Consider the following 14,249-nt stretch of genomic DNA (forward strand, 5'->3'; position numbering starts at 1 on the left):
AGAGCACATCAACCATATGAAAGATTAAATAAGATTAAATTTGTCCATTAATATGTAAGATTTTAACAGGGATACCAAGATTTTACATTTCCTCTGCACCAAATAATAATGCCTTAAACAAAATATATGGTTTTCAAAACATGAAATGTATTCACAGACATTAAGTCATTTCTTAAATTTTTTTAAAAGTAGGATATCAGAATAAAAACCTCAAACTCTTCAATTAGACGTATCAAATCTCTCCGACATCGTAGTTACTCGCATCTATATTCATTGTAAGTAATTATTCAATAAAGAGATCGATAACTAATGTCTAAACTAAGTTTAATATATGAATTATGCGAGTGCGCGCGCGTCTTTCTGTGCTTTAGTTTTCACGCTATACGCTTAATCCTGGCTTAACATTTTAGCTACAGTTATTATCTATCTAGGTTAATAATTAGGAATTATCTGGTCATAACATGTTTTGACGGATATAATTTCTACATTTTATTAAATGCTATAAACTAATTTCAGAGCTCTGACTGGCGGGAAACTAGGAACAAAGGAAACCGGTAAAAGGAATACAAACTCCGTGAAATTTAAACTAACACACGTATTCCGGAATGGTTATTTTATGGTTATAAAAATAAAACATAACCATTAGAGAATGTTATGTTCTTCTTAGGTTATTACAAAAAACTTCCTGCAACGTTCTGGGAAAGTTCGTTTTTAGTTAGGCCAAAAAAACCAACAAAAAAAGTACAAGAAAGTTCCCAGAAAATTCTTATTTGGTTGCAAAAAATTTAAATCACACAATAATTCTTGTGTGCAGCTAAAACTTGACAGATCAGAAAATCAGAGGATTTTAATGTTTGAATAAAATACTTTTAAAAGAACTGAGGAGCAAATGCCATTTTACTGCAAAATCGCCTTTAATGAAACAGAAATCTGAGATATAAAAGCGGTTTCTTCCACAAGAACACAGTCATGATGATCCTGCATGAAGTGACTGAGCAGTTTCAGCTTCAGATCAGGTTATCTTCATCATCATGTGGTTATCATATCTTCAGGTTATCATGTGGACTTCTTCAGGCTGATAAGAGTCAACAGTAGGAATGACAGCGAAATACTATTTAAAAAACATATACAGTAGCTATTTACACTATATGCTAATCGTTTTTTTCTTGCTAATTGAACATCATTACATTCTTTAAATAACTGAAATATTTTGACATTTAACTCTTTGTTACTACATTTAAACAAAACTTCCTTTACTTTGAAATATAACACTTTACAACATTTGTTAATAAGTTCATGCATAAACTCAAAATAGGACCTTTTTGTAAAGTGTTAACGAACAATTATAAGTAAATGAACATTTGGTGATAGTGTTAAAAAGTGTTAAATGTCCAAATATTTCAGTTATTAAAAAGGGTTTTCAATTCACTTAACATGCTATTATTAATATTAATTAATTAGCAATTTATCAAGTGAAATAAATTATGTTTAATTTGTTTTATGCACTATATGCTTATAGGAAGCTATAGATATTTTAAATTAATATCAGTTGCATGCACTTAGTTTAATCATTAACTGATAGTTGACTCGATTTGCCAATTACAGTAATTATAGTTTATAAAGTTTTAAATGGATATTTTTCTTCGCTTCAGAAGGCATTTATTAATGCACGAGTCGTATTGATATTGATTACTTTCATGATGGATAGATGCGCTTTTTGGAGCTTCAAAATCTCAGTTACCATTCATTGCCATTATAAAGACATACTTTTAGCAACACACTAAAGTTATGTAAAAATAAGTCATATACACCTAGGATGGCTTTTGTGTGAGTAAATTATGGGATTATATAAATTTTTGGGTGAACTATTCCTTTAAGTAGCCTACCAACGTCATCTTCAGGCTGCTTCGGTCTTCACACGAGCGTAGACTGCGCATGCTCCTTGAACTTGCGAACAGGCCACGCCCACACCTCGAAACGCAACAAAATCTGCAACAACATTTCTGATTAAGCTCGACATTATGGCGCAGAATATGATGCTTTACTGGGGCTCCGGCTCTCCGCCGTGCTGGAGGGTCATGATCGCGCTGGAGGAGAAGAAACTGCAGGGATACAAACACAAACATTTGTCGTTTGACAAGAAAGAGCATCAGTGTGCAGAAGTGAAGGCGCTCAACCCCAGAGTTCAGGTGCGTCTCAGACCGACGCCTGTTGAGTGGGGTTTCTGGTGATTGCATTACTTGTTTACTTCAAATGCAACTTTAATAAAGAGACACGACATTTACCAAAACATTTTTTGAACATTGCACATTTATTTATTTTGCAGCTTCCAACATTCAAGCACGGAGACCTCATCGTGAACGAGTCTTTCGCCGCGTGTCTGTATCTGGAGGTAAATCAGTGTCATAAACAGTTCCTTAAGCGCTCGTAGAAATACACCTGTGACTAATTTTTTCAAACACAATACAAAAGTTTTATAAATCTTGTGAATAAGAAAAGATGCAGCACCAAAAAAGGGGGGGGTATTCACCTGCCAAATGCGGGGAGATTAAACGTGACTGAACTCGCCACGAGAGCCCATTCCCGCCACAGAATAATACATTGGTATGTCTTAATGACTAAAGTTATGATATAAAAGTCATAATTATGACCAGGGCTGGACTTGGACAAAAATCTGCCCTGGCATTTTGGCCCAGACTGGCCCACTACATATGATCATAAACACAATCGATCTTTGCACTTGATAAGGCTATGTATACCTACTCCTATTAAAACCACTAATGCCATGCAATAAGTGAGTAGGATTGAATAAGAGTTAACAGATAAAATATAAATACTAATTATAAAATACAATTGAACTATACTCCACAGTGATGAATCCTAAAACAAGCTATAAGCTGCATCGGCATAGCAATACCAGTGTTTGACACAGGATTTTTGGTAAATCTGTGGTGAGTGGACCTCTGTCCCTCCAGGGGGGTTGGGGGGCATGCTCCCCCGTAAGAAAATGTTGTGCTTTTTAATGTTAAATTCATCAATCTGGTGCACTTTGAGAGCTCAAAATTAAGAGCTCCAACCCATATTCAGTGTGCAGATTTAAAAAAGAAAAACTTAAAACTCTTTTAGTTGTGATATAGTATCTGTCTACATTACACTACTACATAATACTAGTTATAATATTAATCCAATGACAGTAATAGCCATATATTGTAAAATAAATTCACTGAAAAATAAAAGCAATTTTCATAATTGGTTTTGTACTGATTTCTATAATTGAAAGAGATAAACGCATGATCTTTTATTTTGACGGAAAACATGGTTTACAAACGCGTCTCATTACAATTGTAGTAGAATGCGTAATCGTCAAATTTGCAGATGTGGAAATAATGCGTAATCGTCAAATTTGCAGATTGGAAATAATGCGTAACTGGGTGATGGGTTCCTCACTCATAGCCTAAGTGTTATGAAAGTAGCCTAGTTCTGCTTACCACAGTTCTCTACGCTCACTCATCTCTCTCCTCCTCAATATCTTATCCTCCTCAATATCCTCATCAGACACTTGAAGGGCCTGTTTCTTTTTTTCACGCTTTTTTTCTGCAGATTACTTGCATTTCTTCTCCATCTCTTGACTATTTTGACAGATACACACTGACACTGCACGGTTGTGCAGAGCCCAGAGGGGGAGGTGTTTAAAGATGTGATTGGACCCGCCCAGTGTCAATCAAGAAGAGAACCAATGGGCCGTTGATCTACGCGTTTCATGGGTCGGTCTGTAAGAAAGAAAAAAAAACCTACACTTACTTTTTTTTGTCTGATGCATTACACCGTATTAAATGCCAATTAAGCAAAACTAAATGAATGGGTCGCCGATGTACAAGTTTTATGGGCTGTTCAGACAAAAAAAAAATATATATATTCTTTTAAAAGTATGAGATGTATCGGCCCGAAAAAACCTTCAGCCCACTGGGAAAGTGCCCAGTATGCTCATGGCCAGTCCAGCCCTGATTATGACATACTAAATCATAATTGAAATCTTTGTGTTTGTCAATTTCAACTTTTTGTCATGAAAATGTAATTCAAAGTTTCGACTTTTCATCTCCATCCATCCATCTTCATCCACTTATCCGGGGTCGGGTCGTGGGGGCAGCAGCTCCAGCAGGGTACCCCAAACTTCTCTTTCCCGAGCCACATTAACCAGCTCTGACTGGGGGATCCCAAGGCATTCCCAGGTCATTGTGGAGATATAATCTCTCCACCTAGTCCTGGGTCATCCCCGAGGTCTCCTCCCTGCTAGACCTGCCTGGAACACCTCCCTAGGGAGGGGTCCAGGAGGCATCCGTACCAGATGCCCAAACCACCTCAACTGGCTCCTTTCGACGCAAAGGAGCAGCGGGTCTACTCTGAGCTCCTCGCGGATGGCTGAGCTTCTCACCCTATCTCTAAGGGAGACACCATCCAACCCGCCTGAGGAAACCCATTTCGGCCGGTTGTACCCGCGAGGTCGTTCATTCTTTCGTGACCCAGCCTTCATGACCATAGGTGAGGGTAGGAACGAAAATTGACCAGTAGATCGAGAGCTTTGCCTTACGGCTCCGCTGTCTTTTCGTCACAACGGTGCGGTAAAGCGAGTGCAATACCGCCCCCGCTGCTCATATTCCCCGGCCAATCTCCTGCTCCAGTCTCCCCTCACTCATGAACAATACCCAGAGGTACTTGAACACAGCCTTGGTCAGAAGCTAAAAGTAAATCATTTGTAATTTTAACTAGCGCAGTTTCAGTTTTCCTTCACTTAGGGTACGGACTCATTCTCTACCGTGGAGTTGACACTCCACCGGTTTCCTGCTGAGAAACATGGCCTCAGATTTAGAGGTGCTAATCCTCATCCCAGCCGCTTCACACTCTGCTGCGAACCGATCCAGTGAGAGCTGAAGGTCACGGACAGATGATACCATCAGGACCACATCATCCGCCAAAAGCAGAGATCCTGAGCCCACCGAACCGCAACCCCTCCTCACCACGACTACGCCTTGACATCCTGTCCATGAATATCACAAACAGGATTGGTGACAAAGCGCAGCCCTGGCGAAGGCCAACCCTCAGCTGGTAGGAGTCTGACTTTCAGCCGAATACTCGGACACAGCTTTCACGTTAAATGTACAGGGATTGGATAGCCCTGAGAAGGGATCCCCTCACCCCATACTCCCACAGCACCTCACCCAGTATCTCCCGGGGGACCTGGTCATACGCCTTCTTCAGATCTACAAAACACATGTAGACTGGATGTGCATACTCCCAAGCCCACTCCAGGATCCTTGTGAGAGTAAAGAGCTGGTCCGTTGTTCCACGGCCAGGACGAAAACCGCATTGTTCCTCTTCAATCCGAGGTTCGACTATCGGTCGAACCCTCCTTTCCAGCACCTTGGAGTAGACTCTACCAGGGAGGCCAAGAAGTGTGATACCCCTGTAATTGGCACACACTCTCTGGTTCCCCTTTTTGAACAAGGGAACCACCACCCCAGTCTGCCACTCCTTGGGCACTGTACCCGACTTCCACGCAATGTTAAAGAGACGTATCATCCAAGACAGCCCCTCCACACCCAAAGGTTTTAGCATTTCTGGGCGGATCTCATCAATCCCTGGGACTTTGCCACTGTGGAGTTGTTTGACTACCTCCATGACTTCCACCAGGGAAATTGATGTGAATCCCCCATCAGCCTCCAACTCTGCCTCTACTAGAGAGGGCGTGTCAGTCAGATTTAGGAGTTCTTCAAAGTGTTCCTTCCACTGTCCAATTACCTCCTCAGTTGAGGTCAACAGAGTCCCATCCTTACTGTACACAGCTTGGATGGTTTCCTGCTTTCCCCTCCTGAGGTGGCGGACAGTTCTCCAGAAGCACTTTGGTGCCGACCGAAAGTCCTTCTCCATTTTTTCTCCGAACCTCTCCCGCACACGTTTCTTTGCATCTGCCACAGCAGAGGCTGCAGCCCTTCGGGCCTGTCGGTACCTTGCAACCGCCTCCGTAGTCCTCCGAGACAGCAAATCGTGGAAGGCCTCCTTCTTCAGTTGGACGACTTCCCTGACCACCGGTGTCCACCACGGTGTCCACTACCGCCGCTTGAGGCACATAAGACCTTGAGACTACAGCTACCCGCTGCGGCTTCAGTAATAGAAGCTTTGAACATTGCCCACTCAGGTTCAATGTCCCCAACCTCCACAGGGATGCCAGAAAAGCTCTGCCGGAGGTGTGAGTTGAAGATTTTGCGGACAGGGGCCTCCTCCAGACGTTCCCAGTTCATCCGCACTACCCGTTTGGGATTACCGGGTCTGTGTAGATTCTTCGCCCACCCCCTGACCCAACTCACCACCAGATGGTGATCAGTTGACAGCTCCGCCCCTTTCTCAGGTAAAATCAGATGAAACGATTACAAAATCGATCATCGATCTTTGGCCTAGGGTACTCTGGTACCACGTACACTTATAAGCATCCTTATGTTCGAACATGGTGTTCGTTATTGACAATCCATGACTAGCACAGAAGTTTAACAACAAACACCCACTCGGGTTCAGATCAGGGGTGCCGTTCCTCCCAATCACGCCTCTCCAGGTATCTCCATCATTGCCCACATGCGCATTGAAGTCTCCCAGTAGAACTATGGAGTCCCCCACTGGAGCCCCATACAGAACTCCATTTAGGGTCTCCAAGATCATCGAACACTCTGAACTGCTGTTTGGTGTATTTGCACAAACAACAGTCAGAGAAACCCCAGATAAAAAAATAAAAAAATATTTTTTTTGTCATAATTATGACAAATGTTATGTTTTTTTCTTATGTGGCGAAAATGGGCTTTCATGCTAGATGTTAAGAGCTGTTCACAAAAATAAACATACATATTTCAATATTATTGCGTGTATTCATAACTTTTGCATTCCCCAGAAAAACTTTTATACGAGTTTGCTCGCAAAAGAATGCAAATTATGACGCACAAAAAAAAATCTGTGATTTAATGTGTCCTCCGGTTTTATACAAACAGTGCACTAAATTTTAGTCTGCGACATCACAGGATTACAGTCCAAATAAACAACAATGATATTAATATTGTCTATCAAACTGGGAAAGGTGAGTTACAAATAATCACTTTGTACTAGTTTTCAAGGGTTTAAGAAAAGCTAAGAGCATTAAATTAAGTGATATTTTATTCCAGTTTAGAATAGATATTGATTTAAAAGTTCCAATGTAGACTTTCCACGTTTATTTGCTTATATTGCAAGTTTGTGTTATACAAAGTTCTGTCATTAAACTCTATCAATTTGGCACTATATGGCACAGACCGGTGGGTCTGCAATCACACCATTCTCTATAGGGCAAAGCTAATTGGTTCCTGCTGTATCAGTAGCCAATGAGCACGCAGCTCAACCTTCAAATAATTGTTCAGCATTTGCTTTTGAAATTGAATCCATTCTTTTCAAGGAAGAGTAGTTATAACAATTGCTCCAAACAGATCCAAACATAAAGATGAGAATCACATCGGAGACAAATATAAATAAGAAAAACAAGATAAATGTTTCTGGTTTCTAGAGTGCGTTCAAGTCTCAAGGAGCCCGTCTGATCCCAGAGGATCCAGCAGAACAGGCGCTCGTCTACCAGCGCATGTTTGAGACCAACAACCTGCAGCAGAAAATGTGTAAGTGATTTAAATAATTCATGTACATTTAAAGCTGTCCCAATAATACCAGAGTTACTCAAGCACACAGTTATGTTACCGGTTTACAATGACAAAAAAATAAATAGTTCATGACAAGTGTATATTAATTAACAGGCTGATGTTAGCAACCATTATGTCTCTGGCATGTAAAAACATTCAAATAACATGATTAATTTTGTATTTAGCATAAAGGATAAATAACACATAAATGGACACACAACATTAGTGGATCTCTGAGTGAGTGGAGGCGGGGCTGATTTGTATATTCATAGAACCACGTATACTAAATGAGGCTAGAGTGTCGAGTTACAGTAAAGATATTTTAAGGCATGAATAATTTTTTCTAAATATGTAATTTTGGTAAAAAAACAAAACAAGGAATCAAAAAACATGGTCTCCTTTGTTTTTTTAAATACATTTTATTTTTCATTTTTGAAAAATTGGAAGAGAATAGATTTTGATCATGTTTGGAGGTTATGTTACAACACTGCTGAGAAAACCTTAGAAAAGTGATGCAATAAATTGATTTATTTGGTTATTATTAATGTTTGACATGACGGCTAGTATAAAGTGAATGACAGGTCATAAATTATATCAAGTTTGGGCTTGTTCACAGTCGATAACTGCATCTGGGCCGCAGTTTGTGTTAATATCTCAAAGCAATCAGAAATTATTTATTGCATTTGGAAACATGGCAGCCTTTTTATTTACAGTCCAGAAACCTTCAAACAAGTGATCTAAGTGTTTTACTGAACATAAGAACTTCTTACATATGTAAACGCAGGAAAGCATCAAAATATTAATAAATATCAAAATATTAATAAATATAGCTGCAAGCAGCGATAACGGGCCCAAACCCTTACGCCAACAACAAGAATAATAATGGATCTGTACTTGCATCACTTAGATCTTCACCGATCTGGTCAAAAAGTGTTAATAATAGTAATTCATGTAGTTTATTCGCCTTCATCGTCCTCCTGTCACATGCTCTCTTTGCTCGCGGTTTGCATTAAGAAATAAAAAGCGTGCTGTTATGGTTCTTGCACTCGATGTCCGACAGCGCCTACTAGTGGTTGAAGTGGTTAGCGGTTTTGTTTCACACTGAGCGGACACGGTCAGCCGGTTATCTCCTGTTGAACTCTTGTGTGTGCAGATGACGTGGCCTTCTACGAGTGGTACATCCCGGAAGCTGAGCGGCACGAATCGGCCCTGAAGAGGAACAGAGAGAGTCTCGTCACCGAGCTCAAACTGTGGGACGGATACTTGGAGAAGGTTGTGTTTTAAACAGGGATGCTCCGATCAATCAGTATCGGCCGATAATCGAATTCTGTGACTCCATCGCTAGTAGGGCTGCCCTCGACTAAAGATTTTTCTAGTCGCCTAGTAGTCGTTCATTTAAGCAATTAGTCGACTAATCATGTATATTAATAAGCCAAATCTTAATTATGAGCCATTAATTGCTCGAGCATAAAGCCACAGCGTAACAGCAAAAGTAATGATTATGAATGGGAGACTGTCTGAACATTTTAATAAATTATTGATAAACTCGTGTTTTCTATGTTTTCGGCTGCAGTGATGATTCTCCACATTAGTGCACGACCTAAATGCATGTTTCATAACATAATCTAAGAATATTTGTTTTCTATTGGAATTGGTTCATTTAAATATAGACATTTCAAGCTTTCGATAGATATATTTCTCACGTCTGTGAGAAGTTCTCACTGAGTTTTGGATCCTTTTTTTTACGCGCTCAAGTTCACAGAGACCGAGTGGGCAGAAAGCACATCCTGATTGTTTTCTTTATTTTACTAAAGCACATTTAGTTATTGTGAGTGCACACAAATAAAATTAGTCAATTTCCAGTGATGTTCTAGGCTACTCTTGATATAAGAGAGTATTGTAAGTGAAATGCACGTGTCGTGCAGTAAGAGCGCTAATATCTTCCACACTTGGGTATGAGCCTAACCATCGGCTAGAGCACATTTATCTAGGTTAGCATTATAGTGACCGGCCATGTAAAGTTGCTACTACTTGCATGTTTTAAATATTAAGCCATATTTAAGGTCGATGGATGATATGCAAACGTTTGGATTTGTAATTAACACAAGTACTCGCCGTTAACGATCTGTCCCTCACGGATTACGCAACTTCGCCATGAGGTTTTGTTTTTTCTTCCACTAACCGACTAATACAATTTTTGTTCGACTAGCCTCTTCTAGTCGATTATTAGCGGGCAGCCCTAATCGATAGTCTCACGATCTCACAAAACGATCCCGTGAATCACATGACGAGGTCAAACTTTAGCGCAACACACACCTGTCATGTTCTGAAGAAATATCATGGAGAGGAACATTAGCTAAATGATATAATACAACAAACCTGATTCGCTGCCTCTTTCATTCGTTCTTATTGAAATTAATAGCATTATAAATGCCATAAATAGAGGATAACTATAGCCATAACTATTCACTTCATTAACATTTGGCCATTGAATTTGAACCCTTATTTGTCGTGCTAATAAACTCGGTCTCTTGTGTTGGTCAGATGGGTAAAGGCTCGTTCCTCGCCGGCAAGAACTTCACCATGGCGGACGTGGTTTGTTTCCCCGTCATCGCATATTTCCCACGACTTCAGTGAGTGAATCCATCAATCCTCCTTAGATAGCATGATTAATCATAATGTCAGGTTAATGTTTGATCTGTTTGACTGGTTTAACGTTTGACTGGTTTAATGTTTGATCTGTTTGACTGGTTTAATGTTTGACCGGTTTAATGTTTGACTGGTTTAATGTTTGACTGGTTTAATGTTTGATCTGTTTGACTGGTTTAATGTTTGATCTGTTTGACTGGTTTAATTTTTGACTGGTTTAATGTTTGATCTGTTTGACTGGTTAACAGTTGTCCTAAAGAGAAATGTCCCAGACTGATGGAGTATTATGAAATGGTGAAGGAGCGTCCCAGTATTAAAGCCAGCTGGCCTCTGGAATGGCTGGAGAAACCCGAGGGTGAGGATACACTGAAGAACCTGTGAGGAACATCCAGACGTCTTCAACACCTCTGGATCTTCAGAATCAGATTAATATTGCATAAAGTTCAGCTTTGATGTATTCAGGAATTGCATGTGATGTTTTCTAACAGTCCTTTATGCAAGAAATGTTTCAGAAGTCTCTCTTCCTATTACATTCACACCTACAACTGTTAAATCACAACTCTTGTCTTGTTCACCTCGCTGCAGCTTTCATTTGTCTGATGTGTTCAGCATCTCTTCTGTCAGGCCGCTTCATTTGTGAACTTTATTTTGAACCGTTTCTAAAGATGAAGCTTGTTATTTTCTGTAATGGCACATTAATACCAGACAGCAACAATGTGTGCCGGATCTGGGCCGACACTATGTTTGCTGTCTGTTGTTTGGGATTAATAAAGTTTTGTCTTGTTCAATCAAGCTGCGGAAAATATTTTCCATCATTACAAGAAATAAAAATATGGTTCAGTTTTAAATTATTAGCACAAAATATAAGTCGTTTGAAATGGGATCTTAATTGTTTACATTTTAACTGATTCATTCTTAGACAGCACCATGATGTCTGCCCAGATCTGGCCCACATTTTTCAATTAAACAATTACATTTCACATCTTCGCAGTGTTTTATAAAAGCAAGCATTAGTTCATGCACATTATTTTTCATATTTATCATGTTTATTCTTTCATATTCGTACATCAAATAAAAAGTAAGTCGATCCAACTGATATGGGACGCCTATAATCATTATACAAATCGTAGGCTATCTTGATTTATTGTTGAATTCATGAAAATAATCAGAGCACATCAACCATATGAAAGATTAAATAATATTAAATTTGTCCTTTAATATGTAAGATTTGCACAGGGATACCAAGATTTTACATTTCCTCTGCACCAAATAACAATGACTTTAAAAAAATCTATGGTTTTCAAAATCTGAATTATTCACAGACATTAAGTCATTTCTTTCATTTTTTTAAAAGTAGGATATCAGAATAAAAACTTCAAACTCTTCAATTAGGCGTATCAGATCTCTCAGAAATTGTGGTTACTCTAATATCTTTATTCATTGTAAGTAATTATTCAATAAAGAGATCGATAACTAATGTCTAAAGTAAGTTTAATTTATGAATTATGCGAGTGCGCGCGCGTCTTTCTGTGCTTTAGTTTTCACGCTATACGCTTAATCCTGGCTTAACATTTTAGCTACAGTTATTATCTATCTAGGTTAATAATTAGGAATTATCTGGTCATAACATGTTTTGACGGATCTAATTTCTACATTTTATTAAATGCTATAAACTAATTTCAGAGCTCTGACTGGCGGGAAACTAGGAACAAAGGAAACTGGTAAAAGGAATACAAACTCGGTGAAATTTAAACTAACACACGTATTCCGGAATGGTTATTTTATGGTTATAAAAATAAAAGATAACCATTAGAGAATGTTATGTTCTTCTTAGGTTATCACAAAAAACTTCCTGCAAGGTTCTGGGAAAGTTCGTTTTTAATTACAAACAAAAGTACAAGAAAGTTCCCAGAAAATTCTTATTTGGTTGCAAAAAATTTAAATCACACTATAATACTTGTGTGCAGCTAAAACTTGACAGATCAGAAATTCAGAGGGTTTTAATGTTTGAATAAAATACTTTTAAAAGAACTGAGGAGCAAATGCGCATTTTACTGCAAAATCGCCTTTAATGAAACACAGAAACAGAAATCTGAGATATAAAAGCGGTTTCTTCCACATGAACACAGTCATGATTATCCTGAATGAAGTGAATGAGCAGTTCCCTTTCGAGAGGTCTCTCCTATTGCGTAAGAAGCTTACACTATGGGAAAACTCCTTTTCTCAAGAATATTGAGGTCTTTATGTAAAACGCATTGCAGCTGCACAGCAGACAGCAATGAGCTAAGGAGCTCGGTCATTGGCTGTGCTGCGGCAACTTGCTCGAACCAATGACGGGGCGACTCTGAATGCGCGACCAATGAGCGCGCCTCGCGCCCGCGCGCGTCAGAGCCCGCCAGATGGGCGTGGCCAAGAGCTATATATTGGGCGCCCCGTCATGAGAGTTCTTTAGATTTAATCTCCTTCAGCGAACACCTTCTTCGCTGAATCCTCCGGATTATTGAAAGCCTTCGCCGCCGTGGAAAAGCGTACCAGCGGGATTGCTACGAGGACGTCGGCATCTTCAGCCGCCTTCGAACGCCATCCTACTGAGCCATCCGGCGCGCTACACGCAAGTATTTACATCTGTTCGCCCCGCGACATTTGTAAAAGAGCAATTTTCTGAGGCGTTGTTCCAAATGCCTTCCTGCGGGTCGTGCAGAGACCTTCTTCCAGACGGGGATCGTCACATCATCTGCGCTCGCTGCCTGGGCCGAGACCACGCAGAAGCTGCTTTGACCAAGGGCGGATGCCCGGAATGTGACGACCTGGGTCTCTACGCACTGCGGGCTCGCTTCGCCGTTTTCACCGCGAGCGAGCCCATCGCCGACACCCCTCTGTTTGAGCCGCGTGTTAAGAAAAAGCGCCGCTCACAGAGGCTTCCTGAACCTGAGCTCAGTGACGTCACACCGAGCCAGTCTCCGCGTGCTTCACCGCCACTCGTGTCCTCCCCACCGCCGGTTCAGTTCACCCAGCCGGACCCACACCCCTCTAGCAGAGCGGTGGGCCTTGTGACTTTCGGCGCGTCCGAGGACGACGGGGGAGTAGATGACTCTTTGTCCATCGACGCTACATCTGACGACTGGCCGGGCTCCACTTTCGACCCCGCCCCGTCGACGCTAACTAACACGAGTGGGGGATCCTCTATGGATACGGAGATTGTCCGCATCCTCTCTAAGGCCGTGGAGGACCTCGGGCTCGATTGGTCTTCTCCCGAAGAACCAACCCGAAGCCGACTGGATGAGTGGTTTCTGCAGTGGCGCCAGCAGGCCCCTCGGCAAAGGCCTTCTCCTTTCTTCCCGGAAGTTCACAACGAACTCACCAAGTCATGGAAAGCCCCCCACTCTGCGCGTCTGAAGCCTTCTTTTTCTTCGTCGCTCTCCTCTGTGGACGGCGCGAAGGAAAGAGGCTACGAGGGAACGCCGCCCCTCGAGGAGGCCGTGGCCAATCATCTCTGCCCGCCCTCCACCACTGGATGGAAAGCCAAGGCTTCCCACCCCTCGAAGCCCTGCCGCACTACTTCGGCTCTCGCTGGTCGCGCCTATGCCGCCGCAGGCCAAGCTGCGTCAGCGCTTCACTCAATGGCGGTACTTCAAGTGTTCCAAGCCAAGCTTCTCCGCTCCCTGGACGAGTCTGGCCCCGAACCCGGGGCCTTCAAGGACCTACGCAGCGCGACTGACATAGCCCTGCGAGCCACGAAGGCCACCGCCCAGTCTATTGGCCGCGCCATGGCTAAGTTGACTGTTCTCGAGCGCCATTTGTGGCTGACTTTGACGGAGATGAAAGACGCGTATAAAGCCCCGTTTCTCGACGCGCCTATCTCCACCAGCGGGCTGTTTGGACCGGCAGTTAAAGGTT

The 14,249-nt window shown here is 41.5% G+C and overlaps 1 protein-coding gene across 2 annotated transcripts; it reads left to right on the top strand.

Moving 5' to 3' along the window:
- Window positions 1-1,922: 1,922 nt before the first annotated feature.
- On the top strand, window positions 1,923-11,444 carry LOC143738197 (glutathione S-transferase A-like). 2 transcript variants are annotated; one of them, XR_013203846.1, is made up of 7 exons: window positions 1,923-2,189; window positions 2,327-2,392; window positions 7,577-7,682; window positions 8,857-8,975; window positions 10,248-10,336; window positions 10,601-11,060; window positions 11,295-11,444. XR_013203846.1 is itself a non-coding variant. In XM_077230222.1 (6 exons), exons 1-6 carry the CDS (start codon window positions 2,022-2,024, stop codon window positions 10,731-10,733), a joined length of 681 nt encoding a protein of 226 aa, XP_077086337.1. In that variant the 5' UTR covers window positions 1,923-2,021; the 3' UTR covers window positions 10,734-11,144. The 2 variants fall into 2 exon arrangements, 1 of the variants encoding a protein (XP_077086337.1); XM_077230222.1 differs by lacking the exon at window positions 11,295-11,444 and having other exon boundaries at window positions 10,601-11,144.
- Window positions 11,445-14,249: the final 2,805 nt, after the last annotated feature.

Source organism: Siphateles boraxobius, unplaced genomic scaffold (genome assembly GCF_051911475.1).
Source record: "Siphateles boraxobius isolate OS27281-9 unplaced genomic scaffold, OSU_SipBor_1 14, whole genome shotgun sequence".
Taxonomy (NCBI): Eukaryota; Metazoa; Chordata; class Actinopteri; order Cypriniformes; family Leuciscidae; genus Siphateles; species Siphateles boraxobius.